At 36.9% G+C, this 22,512-nt stretch overlaps 1 protein-coding gene across 2 annotated transcripts in view; it reads right to left on the bottom strand.

Annotated features, from left to right (window-relative positions):
- The window catches only part of INVS (inversin), a 98,263-nt gene that overhangs the window by 13,228 nt on the left and 62,523 nt on the right, over nucleotides 1–22,512 (bottom strand). For both annotated transcript variants that reach the window (XM_075744593.1, XM_075744592.1), the window contains 5 exons: nucleotides 17,094–17,249; nucleotides 15,398–15,627; nucleotides 13,303–13,409; nucleotides 9,746–9,958; nucleotides 3,145–3,446 (listed from right to left, as the gene is read on the bottom strand). In XM_075744593.1, the coding sequence (XP_075600708.1) occupies nucleotides 3,145–3,446; nucleotides 9,746–9,958; nucleotides 13,303–13,409; nucleotides 15,398–15,627; nucleotides 17,094–17,249 (1,008 nt within the window). The remainder of the gene's footprint in view (nucleotides 1–3,144; nucleotides 3,447–9,745; nucleotides 9,959–13,302; nucleotides 13,410–15,397; nucleotides 15,628–17,093; nucleotides 17,250–22,512) is intronic.

Genomic DNA, 22,512 nt, shown 5'->3' with positions numbered 1-22,512 from the left:
GACCAGACGGGATGAAATGTAACAAGCAGAGAGGGTGTTAAAGCGTAGGCAAGAGGGGAAAAAGAAAAGAAAGAGATCTTTGATATACTGGAATCATAGAAAATCTTATGGACTATCCAAAACCTGGTGAAACCATGCTGTATTTATCCTCACTGTAATGCCTTTACCGGATACTCTTTTGACTGGATCACAGAATATGGCACCTTAAGAGATTATACAGAAGAAACTAATGATTATCGTCAATGATGACTCCAACAGAGGAGATTTATCATAGTGACAGGTCACTATGGGCTGAAAGGCTACTATTATACATGATTGTCATATGGGTAGATGGCCCATATGTTTTGGGACAGGAAAAAAATATTATTTTAATCTATTTTAATATATTATTAATTCAATTAATGATGGCTTACATATTTTGATCTATTATTTTAATCTCCCAGAATGGAGAAGGAAATTCCCTCTCTCTTGCATTTTACCAGGCGAATAGAGAATTTAAAAAAATGTGTGTGTTACAATTTAAAAAATGTGCCTTCTGATGCCAAGATTTCTATGGGTATTACGAAGCCAAGTAAATCAGCATGTTTGGCGCTGGTTCTACAGCATGTAGAATGCTTTTTTACTTCAACCATAAGACATTTAAGTAGTATGTGCAAAACCTCCCAATCTGAACAACTGGGTAACTGGATAATGGGAAAAACATTATTTAAGTATTCTGGCTCATCTTTTGAGGTTGAAATACACTTTCTTTTATAGGAAGACCAAGCAATAACAATACAGAACACAAAAAAGAGCTTACCTGTTTGAACTACAGTTAAAGGAAATGAGAAAACATGCATAGGAAAGAGGATTTCTCTGTGGAGAACAGATCAGAAAAGACGCACCAACTAAATCACAGTTTTCACAGCCCACAGGATCTAAATTTCTATTTAATTCAAATAAAACATCCAATCAAGTCCATTAAAGTTTTGGTCACAAGGGGATTGATTAAAATGCCTAATGAAAACTGATTAAAGAACTTCATGATTCGATCCTTGCCTCATCAACTTTCCTGGCATCATTTCAACAGCGAAAAGAGAATGCATGCCCCAAAATGACACAACATTTTCTTTCAAACACAGGCTTTTTGGACTGGGCAAGAGGGGGCTTTCTTTACAATCTCTGAAGGTAAACTGGCCTCACTGGAGAAGAAGTAGACATGATACATATTTTCAGAAGAACCTTGAGCAAAGAGTTTTGTTCTCTTCATGTTCAATGCTCATGGTGAAGAAAGATAATAAACAATGGCAAAGAATTTTCTATTTAAAATTAAAATTCTATCTTTTGCAGAAATTATATTCTGCTTTCAAAGATATACTGAAAAGCAAAAAATCTCATGGCAATAGCCTATATGATTTAAAAATTTTACTTGTAGAACCATCAACATGGAAAAATTTTTCTGGCATAGCTACATCAGGAAATCTCCAACTTCAGGGAAGCCTTCAATCAAAAGTACAAGCTACATGCTGCTGGCATTTGCTGCTGGTTTGAATTACGTAGGTTACTGCGATGGGTAGTGTAGACAACTCAACATAAATGTGGTTTTTCAAATATAAGTATCAGTATTAGAATCCTCTGCAGAAAATTTGCAAATTCAGTCCTGATCTTTGTAGTCAGTTTGACTCCATAGCCCACGTTTGCCACAGACTACCTACTACCTACTTCCGTAGGTCATTCTCTCAGTGCAAAACCATTATATTTGTTCCAAGAAACAGTGGGAGTCTCACGGATGCAATGCAGTTTCCAGTGTCATAACCAATGGAAGATTTTGGCTAAGAATGGCTACTGGCGTCAGTAAAAGAAAAGGCTGTTTGTTCCTCTCTTATAATTTCTTCGTCTTTCTCTTTCTCTTCTCTCCCCTTCACTGTTGTAACTCTCCCCATATCTTTCTTTCTCATTTCCCGTTTTTGCCATACTTATCAATTTCTCCTCATTATGTTAATTACAAATATCGATTTTTCATTTCGCAACCACTGTTTCTGATTATTCTTACCTGGTTTACTTTGCCAGCTGAATATTTTAATTAATATAAAGTTAATACACTTGCTAGAATTTTTAACACCTCTGTTTATCATTACTTAGCTATCATGGTATATGCTAACCAAAGATACATGTCTGCTTTTACTATGACAATATAGTCAAGAATTCTGTTTAGCAAGACATTTCCATGTAAAAGCTAAAGAAATCTAGGTAAAATGATTCAGTAGGAAAAGCTCTTCGACTTTCTTTTCCTTTGGATTATTAAAATATTCTGATTAGCAGAGTTTCTGGAGGCATTAGCAGTAATTGTACATCTGAGAAGGAGTTTTTGCAACTTAAATAAACTACTTATCCAATTTTTGCTTCTAATGATAACAGACATGCTTAACACGACCAGTTTTGAAAGATTTGAGCCATAGGCTCCTATAACTGGATAAAGTCAGAACTGATTGAAATGTTCTTAAAATGGAAATCTTGTAAAAAATAATCTATGAGTGGTCAATAAATGATGATAAACTGATGATGCATTTACAGATAGAATAAAGGAGTGGAGCAGGGCAAGAAAAGTAACAGAAAGCCTTGGCACACTGTTTCATAGTACATTTTATGAAAACAGTTTCACTTCTCAGAAAATATCCTAGTGTTCTGAACAAGAGGACTTCAAAGACAAATCATGGGAGAACCCTGTCATGGAGAATGAAGCTGCCTGAACGTCTCCCTCTGTATGCTAGAGATGTCACTTAGAACAATTTTACCCTCATTTTAACCTTGTTTAAAAACAAGACTTACAATTTCTCCATTAACATTCTTCAAGAATCCCACAGATATGCCAGATATCTTTAATCTCATTTTCTCCAAACAGTGCAACTAATAGAACAACTCCCAACAACTTGTTCTCACATATTTTAGGCATTTTCACAGACACTGTAAATAGTGGTATTTTTGACTACTTAAGTTGACAGAACACACACAGTAAAAGAATCTGTACGTAACTCTGTCCCACATGAATTGCTTAAAGAAAGAAAGAACAACAAAAGCTAGAAAGAGTAAAACAGGTCCTGTGTATAAAACACCCCCAGACATGGACAAAAAGGACAATGAGGACAATTACAAAAGATTACAAACCTTGTTTGATTTTATGACCTTCACCCTGAGGCTCTGCCGACAGGCAACTCTCCTTTGGTGTCCCTTTGTTGTGACAAGCTTTAGGTGAACCTCTACTGTTTCTCCCTGGTTGAATTTGCGAAGCGCTGAGGGACAGAGGACTCTTATTCTGTATATCAGATGGTTTATTAGGTAACTGCGAGATGCTGGTAGTCTTCTCTCGATTTGCAGGATTCTGTTGTACTCGAAACCTATTTTGTTCCACATTCTGCATCCCTTTCTGCAGCTTGGCTTCTTTTCTCTTACTTTCCTCTTCACGTTTCCTGTAGTAATAGCCAATACCATTAGAATTCCAAAGACAAAATTTTGGGAGCATGTATCTAACCTGAATACATGCCTCTCTGGAAAGCTGGCACTACCACAATAAAACCTTGACTATAACATCATTTTTTGTGAGAAAGGGACACCTATTGCATTGAAGTGTTTTAGCTTGATCCAAAATAACAACTGACTTGCAGCTACAGCCTAATGAAGGTTAAGTTCTTATAAGCCAGCTGCCCATTCAGTTTGCGGTGGTTTAAACTAATTTTAAAACACTCTCTTATTTAAAACATTGAAACTTAGGCATTTTATAAATATAGAAAAATGAAAAGTAGGATGTGAAAAGGTGTCAGAAGACAAGAAACATGATCATAATATCTATGCTTTGAATTAGTAATGAATGATGCTTTAATATAAGTAGTAATGCTGTATATGGAAATCAGAAAACTTTAATAAAAGACATCATCTCTTTGAAAATTATTTTTCTTACCTGTGTCATACTTAATACAGACAATTATAAACCAACTTCAAACTAGCTACTAATACTAACTTGCTGCTATATATTTATCATTGGTAGATAATTAATTTATTTTACATAAACGTATTACACATTATACAAATGATAAATACTGAAAATACATGTGAATTAAAAACTGGCATGCACATAGTATGCCAGTACAATTATTGCATTTAGGTTTTGAAAATGAAAGAAGTTATGTATCTCTTAAATAGCGTAGATATAAAATAGAATTTTGGACAAGGTTAGGAAAGGCGCATCTGTTGAATAAAGTTTTGCAGCCTATTTTGAAATACAGTGGGATGTCATTACACTTTAGGTTTTAACTTCTTTTTCCTACAAAGCAGAATAAACCCAATAGCACATAGCAAACATTACATATCTACCTACCATTGAATTTGTTTTTATAAATTAAGCACCGGTTGTGAGATGAAGTGACACTTTTCCTGTTGCAATGGACAGGTGGTAAATGTCGCATCATGTAGCTGCCTGATATTTTAAGTTGCTTCCAATGCTACAACGTAGTTTGCAGACTGTTGACACATTAGCTTACAGCACAGCATATGACAGGTTAGTTATGCAGCATGCCATCCTCAGTTCCTGTGAGTCGTATCAATGCCAGTATATGTCATTTCAGTGTGAGCTGCCAGGGAGAAGCCTTAACTTTATCTGTCAGTACTATCTTATCAAGTACGCTCTGCAGAAGCAGCTGATTGAACTTTGTACCTGAAAAGCTGCTAATTGATCTAAAAAATACACTCCTGGCAGCCTGAGGTTCAGTATTCCCTCTGGCGCAGAAAAAAGTGGCTAGTTTCAAATAATATCGGCGTTCCACAAACAGACTATGTGGGGATGTCTGTCTTGTGTACAGTATGGATCTCATTGCCATTGCTCTGCTGTTTGAGCTGATAAATCAGATCTTACTATTCACAGAAGAGTAATTTTTTTTTTCTTCACAACAATCAAGCAGCCTATTACCAGTATCCTCCATTCAGAGTATTAGAAAAGAAAGTATGAGAGAGGTTGTGTGATACACAATCAAGCCCAAGTAGCCTGCACTCTTTGGATGAGCAGATTAACTCAAAACATTAACTTCAGCAACATACCAATTGTAAAGTTATCGAAATGACACAGGGCTAGAAGTTGAGAAGAAGTAAAAGGGGATTTTTTTTTTAAAAGGTCTTGTGTGCTAAAACTGATGACATAATAAATGGAAAGGATTTCAAAGCTCCCTATTCATAGATCATCATCCTAATTGTCACAGTAGAGCTTAATTGATTAACAGATTCCTGAAGAATACTTATGAACCTCCCCTTGTGGTTGGCTTTATTTAGTTAGAAATGCAGTTTGTTTTACAATGAAGGATATTTTCAAAATTAAAATTTCCAAGTTTTACTGTTGTTTAAGTTGAGAGACTAGGTTTCATAAACAAGTAAAGCAAGTAGACGAGTTCCTAACTTAAGGGCTCTCAGTCATTCTCAGGAGGTTCTGGCAATGCAGCAGGATTAAAATTTTGGCTCTAAAGTTAGAAAACTACTCTGTGATAACAGAGCTGGCATGCCAGAATTTTCTACTTTAATTGCAACAGAATTTTGTCCTGAATGGTCATAAATTTGTATGTCATTACAAAAGTGAGAGAATGGAAACTGAGCTTTTAGCAGATGGAAAGGAACTGTTTCAGCTTCAAGCATTTGTGAAAACACAGAGATGCTTTGAATTTTTGATCCTGCTAAATAAAATGAAACCAACCTTTTCTATTCTGTTAAGAACACTTTGCTTTTTGTATCTACTCTGTGGAAGACATTTTAAATTTAGAACATGTTCATGTGCCTGGAGAGCATTTTTGAAGTTATCCTTTAAAAAAAAAATTTACTTAATAAATCATAACTGAAAATAGATTTCCAGGTATGATCCTACTGCTGCTGAAGCTTTATATGGACTACGAGGAGTTATAATTCGTGTTGTATAAATAGCCATCTCCTGCTATATAATCTATACAACCTAGATGTTTGTTTTTGAAAGTATGACACTGTTGAATCACATGTTCAGCTTATGATCTACAACATTTTAACAGATAGTCCTTAACAAAAAATGCTAAAAAGACAGTTAATTTCCATCCAGTATTCCTATGTTGATATATCTTGTCAAACGTGTAGACCACCTATTTTTTTCCTCAACCGTTTCTCATATGTATTAACACCAGTCTGATTTCTACTTTAGTCTTCAGTGTGCTTACAAGTCTTACGCACCTTGGTGCCATTTGGAAATTGAACATTTTACTTCTTAAATGAAAATACTGCATAGTATCGGATTCAGGATGGATTTATGCAGAATTCTCATGAATACATACTTCCAGTTTAAAGCTGAAACATTGAGAACTACTCTTTGTGTATGTTCTTCCATGCAGTTTTCACCAATCTAATAGCAGTTTAATACAAGCTACATCGCCCTACTTTGCTAATGAGAACAGCGCATGAGCAAGTATGAAAACTTCAGGCAGGTGTGAATGACAGCTGATGTTTCTCCATGTCCACAAAACTTGTTATTCTGTCAGAAAAGAAAATTGAGTTGGTTTGATAGAATTTGCTCTTAGCAAAATCAGACCAGTCATTACTTCTTGCTTTGTTAGGTTCCAGATACATGGTCCTGGGCAAGCTGCTCTAGCTGACCCTGTTTGAGCAGGGGCAGGGATGGACTAGATGATCTCAAAAGGTCCTTTCCATCCTCAACAATTCTGTTATTTTTGGGACTGAAGTTTATAGGTCTATGGACTCCTCTTCCCCTTTGAGAAAGCAGACACTTTGCTCCAGTCCCACTGGTCCTCCTAAAGTTTATAAGGGTACCCATTTTAAGATTGTATCACCCAGTTTTCTAAACACCTCAGGATGAATTTTATGAGGCTAAGCTGATCTGAAAGCACGTCACTCATCTGATTAATCTCTAAACTGTTGTTTCAGTATTTTAGCCTGCCTTGCTGCCCTTCATTACTACTGTGAATTCCATTTGCTATTGGACATCATTTGACATTTAAGGAAGACTGAAGCAAAAAAAAGACTTCTTAGCATCACTTGTGGACCAACTCTTTGCTCTTCCTTTTACAATGTGGATGTTCTCAACGATTTATTGTGATATCTCACATCTCTTGCTAGTTCTTATTTTGCACCTCAGCTTGTTTAATTTTATCATTGTATGTTATTATTACCCTCAGTGTTATTCATTGCACCAAACTTCCACTATGTGCTTTCCCTTTTCAGGTTGCTGAAGAGCTCATTATTTTCTCTCTTGCTACACTTCCTGTCTTTTCTCAGCGTGCAGGCCTTACTACCAGTATTTTGAAGAACCTCAAAATCTACTTGTACTCTATTGCCACTACATTTTTTTTAAATCTATTGAAGGCTGTTTAATTGAACTGTTGCATTTTCTTGCTGTTCTTCTCTTCCTAAATATCATGAGTTACTTACTCTTACTGACTTTCATCCATTTCCCTTCCATACGCACATTCTCAATCAGTTTCCTCCAACTGGTCAGAATGAAATCCAGAAGACTTAGTAAAAACAGAAGTATGGATTCAGGACCTTATTCTGAGAAATTCAAAGGGAAGGTGAACAAGTGATGAATGAGTTCTGCAGCCCTTTCAAAACCCGATATATTGGACATCAGTTTTCTCTGAATATACTTTAAATCCTTAAATATGATATTCTTAAAGACTTGGTTTTGTAAAAAAGTAAAACAAAAGCCTCTTTCTAAAAAAGTTTGAAAAGACCATCATTTTAACTGTACGTAGTCTGACAGACTGTTTTTTAAATGCCTCCTTCCCAGATTGCCTCTGTGCTACTCTCCTAAAGCACTGCTTCCCTCCTGCCAGGTTCTCCATCCCACCTATTAATAACCAATTAATTTCACTCTCACTGAAGAGCACCTATTCTACTGACACATTTATGGCTGTTAAAATGTTTAATGCTAATACATCTCATCCACATTGCCCTCTTCCAAAAGATCACAGGATCATAAGGTAACACATATTGGAAGGGATTTTAGGAAGTCATCAAGGCCAATGTCCTGCTCAGAAAAGGTTCAACTACAAGGTCAGACCGGCTTTCTCAGGGTTTTATCCAGGTGAAGCAGTCTTCAGTTCCCCAGGTTGTTCTTTTGGCCCTTTTTGAAGTTGGGTGCAACATTTGATTTCTTCCAATCACTGGGGACCTTCTCTGACCTCTGTGACCTTCCAAAGATGTTGGAAAGTGGCCTTTTAAGGACCTCAGTTAGTTATCTCAACACCTTTGGATGCAACCCAGCTGGTCCCATGGAATTGTCTGGGCTGAGTTCTCTCAAGTGATCCCTGACTTAATCCTCATTCATAGCTGGCAGTTCTCCTCCTCCTTCTCTAAGCACAGAGGCCTGGGAGACCTTCTTGGTGAAGACGGAGGAGAAGGCGGCATTGAATACTTCTGCCACATCTGTATCTGTTGTCACTAAATCACTCACACCATTCAGCAACAGGCCCACACTTTCCTTGTTCAGCCTTTTACTATTAATGTAGAGGCAGAAGCTCACCTTGTTACCTGTGACATCTCTTGCAAGTCTCAACTCCATTTGAGTTTTGGCTTTTCTGACACCATCCCTACATGCCCAAGCAATGTTTTTAAACTCTTCCTTTGCAGCCTGTTGCTGCTTCCACCTCCGGTATACTGCCATTTTGCATTTGAGCTCTGGCCTGGCTTCCCTGCTTAGCCAAACTGGTCTCCTGATATGTCTCTCTGCTCAAAAACAGTGTGCATGTTGTTTTGGCCTGCATCAATCTTCATTTTATAAATTACCATTTATTTGACACAGGTTTGTTCAACATGGGAGAATGTGTTTGTATATAAATATTTCACAGGCATTGAATACAGTGAATGTAACTTTACCAGAAAACAATAGAGGTATGAGATGTTGGTTGCCTTTTTGTTAAGGAAAAAAAAAAAAGGAAAAGAACAGACTAATTACAAACATGCAGACTTATGAATTATTTATATTAGTGAGACTCTCCAAAATACCATATTACAAAGCATGTTTTAAATACATGCACTGAAATAGTTGGGGTGGGGTTCAATCTAGGAGTTCACCATCATTCTAGATTTCCATATAATGTCTACTTTTATCTGGAGAGCAGATTTTTAAATATCAGTAGGGATATTAGGTTTTTGTATATAGCAACACCCTGGCCAATTTTAGCTGTGGAATGCACAGATGGGTATGCGGAATGATGACAACATAATGTCCCCTCCAGTTTATTACTGATCATAAAATAGCAATTAAATAAAATTTGTTATGTGACAACTTGATTTGCTTGTACACTCCAATTGTATTTTAATTCTGTTTTTATGATATTTGGTACACAGACTTTGTTTCTATTGTTTTCAAACAAATCAACAACAGCTTAGTAAGTTTCAGAAAGTATATCAGAAACTCACAAAGGAAAACAATTATAAAAGCCTTTTTATCATCATACAGAATATCAGGTAAGTACTCATGGATGCTCATGTGCTAGTTTCTCAGCTTTTGGTATTTTGCCTTGTTCTTGTATATTATATAAACTTTCTTATTTAATTTGGGATTATCTGGGAAATAATTTCCATCTATAGGTGTATGGAAAATAATCCATAATATGCTTCCTACAGTTTCATGAATTTTACTAAGAGGAATAATAAATGATGATGAGTAACAGATAAAATCATACATTGATAAACACAAACTTATGACAAATGTCTATTTGCTGGAGTAGATTTCAAGTCTCAGACTTACTTGGCAGCAGCATCTTTTCTCAGCTGTTCATGCTTCATCAAAAGATTCTTCCTCTCTTGAAAAGCCTTTCTAACTTTGTATCCTTTGTAGACAGCCTGAATTTTGAAAGCAGCAATGTCCTGTATGGCAGCTATAGACAGAGCCCCGTGTTCTAACATGAACTGAATCACTTCATGGTGTTCACCAAGCAAGGCATAATCAAGTGGAGTATATCTAAAAAAAAAACCACACCCAAAACAAACCCACAAGAATTATCATTGAACTAGAATTCTAACCACAATGTGCATTAATTCATCCTCATTTCATAATAAGGCAACTTCTAGTAAGAAGACAGGTTAAACACTCTTTTCATTAGGCTGTTTTACTAATTTTTTATGTTATTTTCCCATCTGACTCATTCTACACACCATGACTATGTTTAAGGCTTATTTTAGTCTCCTAATATAAGGGGGGCAGGGGAGAGGCAGACTATATGAAGCACTGGATCAAAATCCTCCAAAGCCCTATCCATAGAATTAACTGCTTTAGGCAAGCAATCTTAAAAAGGTGTTACTGAGGTGCTCACATAGAAATATAATCAAAATAAAAAGCACGTTAAAACAATTTTGTGTTATTTCCATATGAATTTAAGTTCTAGCACTTTACTGTCAAATCTGGCTTAGCTTCTGTAACAATGACTGAGGACAGTATGACTGACCAAGCAGCAGGATTACACCTGCATCAAGGGATAATATTTTTTTTAAAGCACTAGGAAGACTTAAGTCTGTTTTCAAATGGACACAGGTGCTTAAAAGTATTAAATGCCTTTGGTTTTTAATGCTGTCAAAGATGCCTAAGCTCTTTCAAAAAGAATTCCCAAGCTTCCCATTGTCAACACAGGAGCAAAATTTGCATACCACCCTTACCAACACTGAAACGTCAGGCAAAGACATTTAGTGACTGAAAATTATCAGTCACAAACCATAATCAAGCCCATATAATACAAGACTATCAAACAGCAAGTGTCAATGCATGCAATTGTGAAAATTAAGGCTCTTCTTGATAGTAACTTGCTAGGACGCAATGCTGGTAAGCAAAGCAAAACAGACAGAAAGCACAATTGGACTTGCCACGGAGCAATGATTTGATGGAAGGATTAACAGTATCTGAACTGAAGTGTCTGCAGGAATAAAGACAATGACATAACATGAAAATTTGTATGTCAAGGTGTGCTTCTGATAGCATTGAAAGAGATACAGATTTTTGATAACCCAGGAATGGGAACTTCAGAAGGGACCTCATTTCAGAAAAACACATTTTAAAAGTATGTCTAGTTTTGAATATTTTAATCAACACACACAAAAGATACTACAGTAAACATTATGCTACTGGCATGTATGTACCAAGACGATCCCAGTCATGAAGACCCATATTTTTAAACATGGATTCTCTAACTCCATTAGAGCTACCTTTGAAAGTAAAAAAACCCAACAAAACCAACCAAACAAAACCAAACAAAAACCCAAAACAAAACAAAAAACCAAACCTCAAATCAAATCTGAATAGGGGTTTGTACAACTGGACACTACCCATTCAAAGCTGCTCACATATGCTCCTCGCAACCAGCCATTAGTCTGTTGTGTCAGTTCAAAGCCTGTTATAAATTTTCTTTTCCACTGGTTATCTCTAAAGCAGATAGCTTTTAAATCAAGCTGGCTTCACAAGAAAAAACACAAAGAAGACATCAGCCATCAGCTGCTATATGTAATTTAGCATGAAGTTGGTCAAGCAGCAGCTAGCCTGGCATCACGTGGTGCACCCAGGACATCAAGCTGGATTTTGAAATAAAATTGTAAAGAACAACAAACCTACCACCCTCCAGAGTAGCACTTGATCACATATCTGCAAGCAAGTGGGCAGCTTAAAATCCTAGATGCAATCTCAGCTCCATCTTTTCACAAACCTATTTAGTTTTAACCATTATGTTTGAATTTTGAACTGGTATCTCATATTGCATTCTAAGAAAGGGAAGAGGGAAGCTTCTTTGTATAGGTATATTGGAAAAAAAATTACGATTTGGTGAAATTATTACTGATTAAAAAACAATTTCATCCAATTATGGATGAACCGTATCCATGAAGTTATTTTAACTCTCTCTTACAACACTCAGCTTGATTTTTCCACTCTTCAAACTTATGATCTTTTAACAATAAACCAAGGTTTTTTAGATGTTTATTAAGAGGCAGTTGTGCAGTTTTTATATACAATATATATTTTTTGAAGAGAATTACATTTAAAGGCCGATTCATCTAGAAATATTGGAGATCTGTTTTGTTTTGCACATGGACTAGCGCTTAAGGGCTGACACTTGGCATACTGCTAGTTATATTTTGAGTAATCTAGGTTTATACGTAATAACATATATTAATGCCAGACGGGAAACAAAAATAGATACTATCCAAATGACTGGAGTAAAACCACAATTAAGGTATTTTCCTGACATTTGAGCATCATTAGTACATTTCTACAAGTTAAGGAAAATAGCAGCCTCCTTTCTGGCAAAATAGTGGCTTTTAATATTACTTCTTAAGAGTAATTTAATTACAACTGTTTATTTAATTTTCTTTCAAAAATTACTAAAGAAAGCATTGGCACTACTTAATTAGGAACTACTTATACTTTCATTTTTGTTTCTCAATAAAAAATAAGAACAGAAAAGCAAGAGAGATCTGAGTGGTACAGAGTAGAGAACAAAAGAGAAATGATGGGGGGAAAAGAGCAATTAAAAACTGGGATACTATGGAAGTCTCAAATTTAGCACTGAAATATGGGGTTTAGAAATCCTTAAGTTATTTAAAATGTCGAAATATTCAAATTTATATGGCATACTGATCATCATTTTATTTATAATTATGAGGAGGTCATCCACTCTAAAAAAGGGATTATAACTTTCTGCTAATAGTAATTATCTTCACGGTCAGGTTATTAATTCAAACTCCACAACCCAAATCACTTTTAAAAAACCATTATTTATATGTCAATGAAAGACAAAGAGATGCAAATGTACTGTCTCTTTATGATTATAGGAGGATTTTTTTTTGTAAACTAGGCCTTTAGAATACAGTTAACCACCAGGTAATTTGTAATCACTATTTTAAAATATAACATTCCATTTCTCCCATTTTCCTTCCTCTCACTGTATTCTTACCAAATAGAAAAGAAAAATTCCAGTCTACTCCAACAGCAGCAGAAATGCCTTTTTATCCTTTGTCCATACATACCCACTGTGAACTTCATATAAATGAAAAAGATCTTTAATATTTCAAGATTAGAATGAGTAAATACTTGCTGAAATCTCTGGAAGTTCAAGGTTCAAAAATATAAAAGTTGAAGTTGCAATGCCTTACTTAAAGAAGAGATTTTTCACATTAGAAAAGCTGTTTACACTGAAGCCCAAGACTACAGCACTCCTTTTAGATACAAGATCATGATTCTCTGGCAATATCTGAACACAACATTTAAATCAGCAGGTAGCACTTTTGCTAAATTACAGAACAATGCATTCAGACACTCAATACCTCTCCTCACTGTTCTCCATATGATTAGGGAAAGCATCAAACCCAAGCAGCAACTTTATAGCATCAAGGTAGCCGTTGTTACAGAGCCAGTGCAAAGCAGTTCTTCCCTGTAAACAATAGAACAGAAAAAAAACAGCTATTATCCCCAAACTCTATCATGCTACAATAAAAGTTGTAAATCATACTGTAATTCAATGCTTTTCTGGACACGAAGGACAAACTAATTCTTCTAAATAGACTTCCTTGTTAAAATAAAAGAATACTGCACTAAAAAATGAAGTAACTTTTTGTTTGTTTGTTTGTTTAAACAAGACTAAAACAGAAGTGCTTTTTCACCTAAAGCAGCTGAAAAGAGCATTAGAAGAGTTGCTTTCTTTGCAGCTGTGCTACCCAGGTCTGAAGCAGCTCTCAACAACCTTTGTAGTTCAGACTGTTTTCCAGGTTGCTCCAAAACACTGACTGAAAGAATTACTATAGAATTCAAAATCAAAGTTTGAGGAAAGCTTATCAGCCCACACAAACAAAGATTCCACCTATGCTTTCAAAACAAGCTTGATTTCATAGAATCATAGAATCACAGAATGGTTTAGGTGGGAAGGGAACCATCTAGTTCCAACTGCTCCGCCACGGGCGGAGACACCCTCTACTAGACCACGTTGCCCAAAGCCCCATCCAGCCTGGCCTTGAACACTTCCAGGGAGCGGGCATCAGAAGTCTAGTTTCAGAAGTCTAGTTTCTCTCATATGAAGCCCAAGTCCAACTCTCAAGTTGCACTCTGTACACCCAGCTCATATATGACCACTCTTGGGACTGGGATCACAGAACGACAATATGAACACCTCAAGCTCTGTTAATATCAACAAAACATAGGTATTTCACTTCATTTCCAGGCCATGCCTCCTGCCTGCCTCTTGCTTTTCTGAACTTGAAATGTAGGAAATACCTAAAAGGCTGGGTACCACTGAAAAACCTGAAGATGTTCTGAGTTCAGTGCTAGCAAGCTGTCCCATGAACCCCAAGGGCTGAAGAGCATGCTGCAGTGTCTCTGTGTGAAATAGGTGGAGCTGATGTGTTCAGCTGTACTCAAGCTGATGCCATACAGAGCTGGTAGCAGGTTACAAAATCTCCTCCAGCATGCTCTGTAGAACTCATAATAGAAACCACTTTTCCATTACCTGGAACTATCCATGCCCTACAATGAATAGCTACAGAAAACTTTAACAAATTGGGTGAAATTCTTTTGATTGCTGAAGTTCTACTGACTTCTGAGAAATTATGTCATATAACAGAGAAATCTGTTATGTGTTGCACAATGATTCTGGGATTCTGGCTCCTAATTTCTCTTAATGCTTGAATAATGGCACAAAAGAACATATAAAGTAATCAGTGTGTGTTGGGTTATTTTTTTCACCTGGAAGAGTAATACATTTGTGGATACTTATGTGGATAAGTAATTGAAGCAGTTCTTGTGCAATCTCACTTGCAATATCTTACTTGCTCTCTCTCTATGCTGAAGAAACACATTACAGACTATAAAATCACATTCCCCCGTCAGCTGTTAATAAGGAACAATAGAAATAAAGAAATCAGATGATTAATGGAGAGGACTGGAGATGGACTGTTTATAAGGGCATGTAGTGATAGGACAAGGGGTAAATGGCCTTAAGCTGAAATAGGGTAGATTTAGATTAGATAGAAGGAAGAAATTCTTCACTGTGAGAGTGGTGAGGCACAAGGAACAGGTTGCCCAGAGAAGCTGTGGCTGCCCCCTCCCTGGAAGTGTTCAAGGCCAGGTTGGATGGGGCTTTGGGCAATGTGGTCTAGTGGAGGATGTCCCTGCCCGTGGCAGCAGGGGGGTTGGAACTAGATGGTCTTTAAGGTCTCTTACAACCAAAACCGTTCTATGATTCTATGGGTCAAGATTTTAGAAGTGAAGTCATAGGGAAAATTATGTCAGGATGCATTTCCTTTCGTGATATACAGCAGCAAAGATGCTTCTATGTCCCAGAAAAGAGAATGGCTTTGAGAAAAGGAAAACATTTTGATTTATGGTTATTGTAAAGTTAACGAAATATACTAGTGAAGAACAACATACCTCTTTATCCTGGATATTTGGATCTGCATTGTTTTCCAGTAACACTACCATGCAGTTAATGTAACCTCCATAAGCAGCACATTGCAGAGGTGTTCTACCTGCATAATCCTGCACATTAGGGTTGATTTTATTTTCTATCAAGATTTGGCACACATCAGCATTTCCTCCCAGGGCTGCCCAGTGAAGGGGTGAATGGCCATCTTGGTCAACCAGATCTACTCTTGCTCCTCCTGTAACAACAAATACATTCTTGAACATAAAAAGAAAATACTTTTGAATGCGAAGAAAAGAGTAAGTTTATGTTCAGCTAGAACTTATTTGGTAACTGACTATTCAGAGAAATATTTCTGAAAGTAACTTCAACTTTGTTACTCAAATCCTAAAACCTAAATCAAAATTAATTGGGAATGAAATAGTTTCAGCAAGGGTCAGGCATCTAACTTTTTTAGAAGCTTCTGAGTATCCTCTCACATGCTTTAAAACCTCCAGATTTGTCAAGTGCCCTTAAAAATCTAGCCTTTACTTGTTTCAGGCTTATTAATTTTCACTGAAACTTTTATTTCTTAACAACAAGATCACTTTTGAAAATTAGACTTCAGGTGAAATCGCTTTTTAACTCTCTAAAGCAGGCAAGATATGCAGTGCAAGAATGACTATTGAAAAAAAGCTTGATTTTTTTTTAATTCAAGCATGCTAAGACTCTTTTATGCAGATAATTCATTTATGTATGTGTTCTTTTAAGACATAAAAACTCCATACAAAAATAAAACTCCACAAATATAAAAACTTGAACCAACTAGCAACAATGACTGCCTGTATCATAAAATACGTAATTCAACATAACTCAGATTCTGATAATCAAGCTTCTTGCATCTACAAAGGCTAAGTGGCATAGCGGGTGGGAGGAAGAGCTTAACAGGAGGTTAACATATGCCCAGCAGATCACAGAGGGAAGTATGCTTTTCCATAAGAAAGGTTGGTTGACGGAAAATTTGCAACTTGTTAGCCTGGATACTTCAACTGTCCATAAATGCTTCCAGCTACTTGAAACATTTCTGTGAAGCTAAAATGACAGAATTTTGCATCTAAGGTACCTCTGTTCCTTCACCATACTTCTTGCGCTTCAGCAGAGTTTTTACAATTATCTAAAACTGTGTATGTTGTTAAATCTTACTTCTCTCTACAAATAGAATACTGCTTATAAGAAACAACTAGTGGAAAATATTAATGATTTAGGATTTTTGATAGCTACTTTCATTAAAATATAAAGATTCATTTAAATAGTCAAAAAGTCTTCAAAGAAGCCTAAAAATGCTTTCTCATGAAAGAGAAGAAAGCTTAATTTGGTCTTATTTATTGGAGGGAAAAAAAAGAAAGAAAAACAATGACTTGCTGGGGGAAGAGGTGGTTTGAGAGATTAGAACATACTTGAAAAGGCTTGAGCAGAAAAGAGCTGTGGAAAGAGCTATTCCAATTTTGAAAGTTTTAGATTTAACTCTTCTAGCCATTTTACATACCCCTCCAAAAATCTTTTACATTTACTAGTGCTGTTCCACAAATGGTACTTACAGACAAAACCTGCTCTAGGGAAGTAATTTTCTACCCCATGTCCTGCTCAGCTACGCTTTTTATTTCTTAGTCCCACAGAAAGCAGCACCATAACTCTGAACAGGTCTGTAAATTCGTACCCGCTGACCTTTAATGAGTGTTTGTATCACTTCTTTGTGTCCCATCTCACAGGCTCGGAAAAGTGGGGTATGTTTCATCACATCCAAAGCATCTACCTGCGCATTATGTTCCAACAGCAATTTCACTGTGCTGACGTGGCCAGAAAGGGCAGCAGCATGTAACGCTAAAAGAATAAAGTAGTAGGAAAAAGAAATCACAATATCATGAGCTTCGGAGGTTCACAATTAGAACAGTCAAAAATTCATTTCAAACGTTTTAGTGGAAAGAGTGCTTTTCAACCACAAGAAACTGAAGAATCGTAACAAGTGATCACTAACCACATTTTCTTGTCATACAGGCAATAAGCAGAAAAAGTGTTAACCCTGAAACATGTTTCTAACTTGCAGAAATGGGAATTTTAACCTTAACACCACCCAGATTGGCTTAGACTGAGGATTTGTGGAAGGTTAGCAGCTTCTGATTAAGAGAACATAAAATGATCTACTTCTGCTGCTGTTTTGTGGGATTTCTTACATCACCCCAACGGAGATGAAACTGCCCATTGCCGGTGAAAGAAAGCTTTCATTATTTCTTCAATGTTCTCCTGAAATACCATTTTTTTCTTTCAGATATGCAAAGCTGTCTCAATTAAACCTAACCACTAAGCACTCAGCTGGTTTTAGAGGGGTTTTTTTTCATAGTGAGTTGGAAAAAATTTTACACAAAATTATGTAGCAAGGCCATCACATCTCACACAGTTCCTGCTGCTTCCTATTTTCTTCAGAAAAGAGAAAAAGATGATGGACAGACCAGATACCACATTTTGTCTCTTCCCTACAATTTATGAAACTTAGCTGTATGAAAAATATGCAAAGTTGATTCTCCAGGCTCCTACTCTTCTGTAGTTTTCTTTGCCGCCTTATCTCTGAATGTATCCAGACTTTGCTGAGACCAAACCAACAGTAGAGAGCTACATTAGCAGAGTAAGACCTCAGAGGTAAAGACGTGGTGTCCTACAACTGAAGTTGCTGTGGGATCACACAGCATCCTACAGGCACTTTCAGCTGGACTGGGGGAAAATGTTGAAATGCCAGTCCAACCAGTTCAGTGTTCTTTTTGAAGGAAACGCAAACAACACACACAGCAATGAGATTTCAAACCAATGGAGGACACATATATGGGTGATTTCACTTATAATTTGATTTCAAAAAGACTCTGGATTATTTCCTATAGTCATATATTCCTATCATATCAGATAATCTACATTCTCAGAGGCATACTGCCTTACATCTAAACTATTTCACAGATGACAATACCCAAATAATTTAGAAGGAAAATACAAACCAGTGCAATTCATAAGTGCACAGTTAGTAGAGTGAATTCATATTTCCCTGTGAAATTTCAAAAATATTTATCCTCGGTAAGGATTCAATTTGCTCAAACAAGCAAAACGTGGGGCTCTAAACAGTACCTACACATCTCTACTTGTTTAATACTAAAACTGACAGGCTCAGGATCCAGCAGAGGCGTTATACAGAAAAGCACACCACGAAGGCCAACGTTAGAAGGAACTGCTTCTTGAACCATAGCCAGCATATCAAAACAGTCAGGCTTCTTCTATTTGCCTGCCTTCTATTTACCACTGGTACCAGCTTCGCACAGCTCATGAAACAGTCACCCAGCACAACCCGTTACACGGGCACTACTAAAATGCACAGGTCTTTCCTACTGCCCGTGAATCAAACCCAGCTGAACTGCATTGCCTGAACACTGATTCTCAAAATTAGTGATAGTAACTAGAACTGTGATACAGATAAATGAGGCGCTTCCTGCAAGAACTGGAGTCACAGCCAGAGACACCATGAGAAGTGCTACCTTAGTAATTGAAATCATGCCTTTAAGATGACACTGATGTTTAACTATCAATCACAGCTAAAAAGCACAGGGGCACTCATCACGCTCGGGAAAAATAACTGTAAGTGGCAAGATCTGCGGTAGCTAGGCGAGTGAGTGGCTATCAGTAGAAATTTGATAAGAATGAGATCTCTGATGCTTTGTACATTTGGATGGGCCTGGTTTTCATGGTCTGACCTCAGAGTAAACTCTAGGTTCTGGTTTTTGTACTGTGTTTCTTATGAAACCAAAGGCAGTAAACCACTTCATCAGATGACACATGGGGTGTGTATAACAATACAATAGAAAAAGAGCTGCTGTGTCAGCTTGGCTGGTTCTTCCCCCCTATCACTCATTCTGACGCAGGCATCTTGTTTCGCACTTTGTGCTCAATATTTTCTTGTAAGCCAAATTTTCTGTGATGGAGTCACGGTGACTGAAGAGATTCTTTGGCCAGCTGGTCACAATAGGCCCTTTGTTCAGCCGACAGACAGAACCCTCTCCATTGTGGGCAGTGACGGCAGAGCTATAAAGCTGCCCCTGTAATGCTCCTGCAGCGCTGATCTCTGAGAACAGGGAAATTCCTTTCCCTTGGTGTCATTCTCCTACACAATACACGGAGAGTCTCGATGTTCTAGCAAAGCTGAATGGAGAGCTTGCTCTTTTTAAGTAAATGCAAAAGGCTGCGTTAATGCAACATTATAACTGAGCTTAACTGAGTCGCCACACAAAAGTCAGAAAAACACAACCTTGAACTTTCCTCAGCAACTGTATCCCAGGCACAGAGGCATGTACGCGATTTTCTATTACTGCAGTTTCCCGTCAGAATACAACACTACTTTTCCCTCACCAAAATTTGGGAATGATTAAGAACCTTTGGGGGAAAAAAAAAAAAAGGTCTGAAATCAGAGAGTGGTTTACTGGTGGGCTTCCTTTTAAGTTTATAGCTCACTATAATAAAGTCCATGCTACTGCACATGCTTGTCCAATGGTAAAATTTGGATTGCTTGATAGCAAGCAACAAACTGTGTAGTTCCCCACTTTAAGACCATTAGTCTGATCTACATAACAGCTGTTTCAAGTAAGTGGAAAATCCATTCATTTCCTTGTATTTAAAAGCCCTACAACAAAATCAAGATTAAAAGGTGATTACATATCACTGCTATGAAAGGTTTAAGACCGAAAGATAATAAACCCAGCCACCTGAATTATTCAAGCGTGAAATCCACACCCAAGTAATTTCAGAAACACAGTATGTGATTACTGCCTGCAAAGAAGCAAACCCTTTGTAAGGAGGTTTGCACAGTGACTACAACATTACTGCACCTGAAGGTCTGAAGCAAATACCGTGAGGTATTTGAAAGGGAACTGTCAGAAAGGAGCAAGTGTAGGTGAAACTGATAAAAGATGAAACGACTAAAATGACAGAGTATGTAGTTTGGAAAGTCATCGAACATGAAGACTGAGATTTTATTTCTTGCACTATTTCTTAAACTCAATAATTACAAACTATCATAACTTGGAAAGACTGATTTTTGGGTCTGTTAATTTGTAAGGAAAGCAAGAATTTAGATATTTAAATAGAATTTTATGGTAACTGTGTTTGGCTTTTTGTGTAAAGACCCCCCCATATAGCCAAACAAAATAACTTTTTTTTTTTTTATATGAAAGTAATATTCATACATGCTGTCTTTCAAATCCCGAACCACGCAGCCCTGACATTGCATTTATTTAGCATATGCCTGCAATTCCAAGTGTGATCTGAAAAGAGAAAAGCTGTTAAACTCATATCTTTGTTTCTTGGTTGGGGTAGATCTACACTGCAAGTTCCCTAAATCAAGCATGCACCTTAGGCTAGTGAGTGTGCAGCCAAAAGATAATGCTTAAGTATACCTTAAAACAAATATTTTAAAATTTATATAAACATACATTGCAATATACATTCTTGTTTGTTTAAAATAAGATCGTTTTCTTTTCAGAAGAAATGCCCTCTACTGTATTATTCACAGGTGTGTGCTTTGACTATCAGCTTGGCTATCATTTTACTACTTATTATACATAGCTGTTGTCATTTAACCCGGCAGGCAGCTAAAACAACCGTGCAGCCGTTTGCTCACTCCCCCTTGCCTTGCAGTAGGATTGGGGAGAGAATTGAAAAGAAAAAGGTAAAACTTGTGGATTGAGATAAAGACAGTTTGATAGGACAGAAAAGGAAAAAAAAAAGCCAAAACCAAAACCAGTGATGCACAGCACAATTGCTCACAACCTGGAACTGATACTCAGCTGGCTCCTGAGCCACACCACCTCCCAGCCAACTCCCCAAGTTATACATACTGAGCATGACATTATATGGTATGGAATATCCCTTTGGCCAGTTGGGATCAGCTGTCCTGGCCCAGCCCCCTCCCAGCTTCTTGTGCACACCCAGCCTCCTTGCTGGTGGGCCAGTATGAGAAGCTGAAAAGTCCTTGACTTAGCAACAACTAAAATATCAATGTGTTATCAACATTATTCTCAGCCTAAATCCAAAACACAGCACCATACCAGCTTCTCATAAGAAAATTAACTGTATCCTAGCTGAAACCAGGACAATAGGTATACATTTCTGCACTTCTAAATTTGTGACCTGGCTGTGACTGGCACAGGGCAGTTCATGACCTCTTCCCACACAGCTTACTCCTGCACCCCTCTGCTACCAAGCCTCTCTAATTTATACCCAATATATCCACATTCTCCTCTTTTTTTTATTCAGGTGTCATCAGCACACTATACAGCTCCATAATGTGTACACATGTATTTCCAACACTGTTGAATATATGTACCCTTCACCACCTCTCTCTCTGTCAGAACTGTTATTCTACTTTTGTTGAAAGTACTACATAGGTACAGTATTTCTACCACAAATTCTTATAATTTTTCATTAAAGGAGATAAAGTCACAGTTGTTATAAGAAATTTGGAATTTCATGACTTCCATGCTTGAATTCTGAAACACTGTGTGGCATATCTTTTGCTTCGGGCAGATTATGGGATGATTAACCTGGGGGTTATCAAGTTTAATCTCTTGTTTGGGCAAAGAAGTGCAATAGCTCTAATCTTTATTACAATATCTTTACAAGTAATCACAGTACTTACAATTTTCATGATGATAATTTAGCTACTTCACTGGTTAGTTTGCTCTATATTATTTCAAAGTATTTTTTTACTGACAATTTTTTTTTAACGGGCATTTTCAGGAAGGGCTTTTTATGCAATTATATTTCATTTTATTTTTCAAAACACAGAACAGTTCTTCCTTTCCCAGGATTACAGATCCAACTAAAACAGCAGGAGAGCAGTACATTTCTTCTTGAAATCAACTGGTCAAATCTGCGCAGAAAAGATTTCTTTCTTTCCCGCAATAAGGCAAAGAAGTGACACACACGTAATTAAACTAATGCAGAAATATTTTCAGGATTAAGGTACACATCCAGGAAAAGATTAATATAGCTTCTAACAATGTTTTTTATTTGGTGGAAATCACACCAACTGGAAATATCCTGCCGCACTTTATTG

Source organism: Balearica regulorum, chromosome 2 (assembly GCF_011004875.1).
Source record: "Balearica regulorum gibbericeps isolate bBalReg1 chromosome 2, bBalReg1.pri, whole genome shotgun sequence".
Classification (NCBI taxonomy): Eukaryota; Metazoa; Chordata; class Aves; order Gruiformes; family Gruidae; genus Balearica; species Balearica regulorum.
Note: the sequence above shows the minus strand (reverse complement) of the source record. Positions and strands in the feature narration are given on the sequence as shown.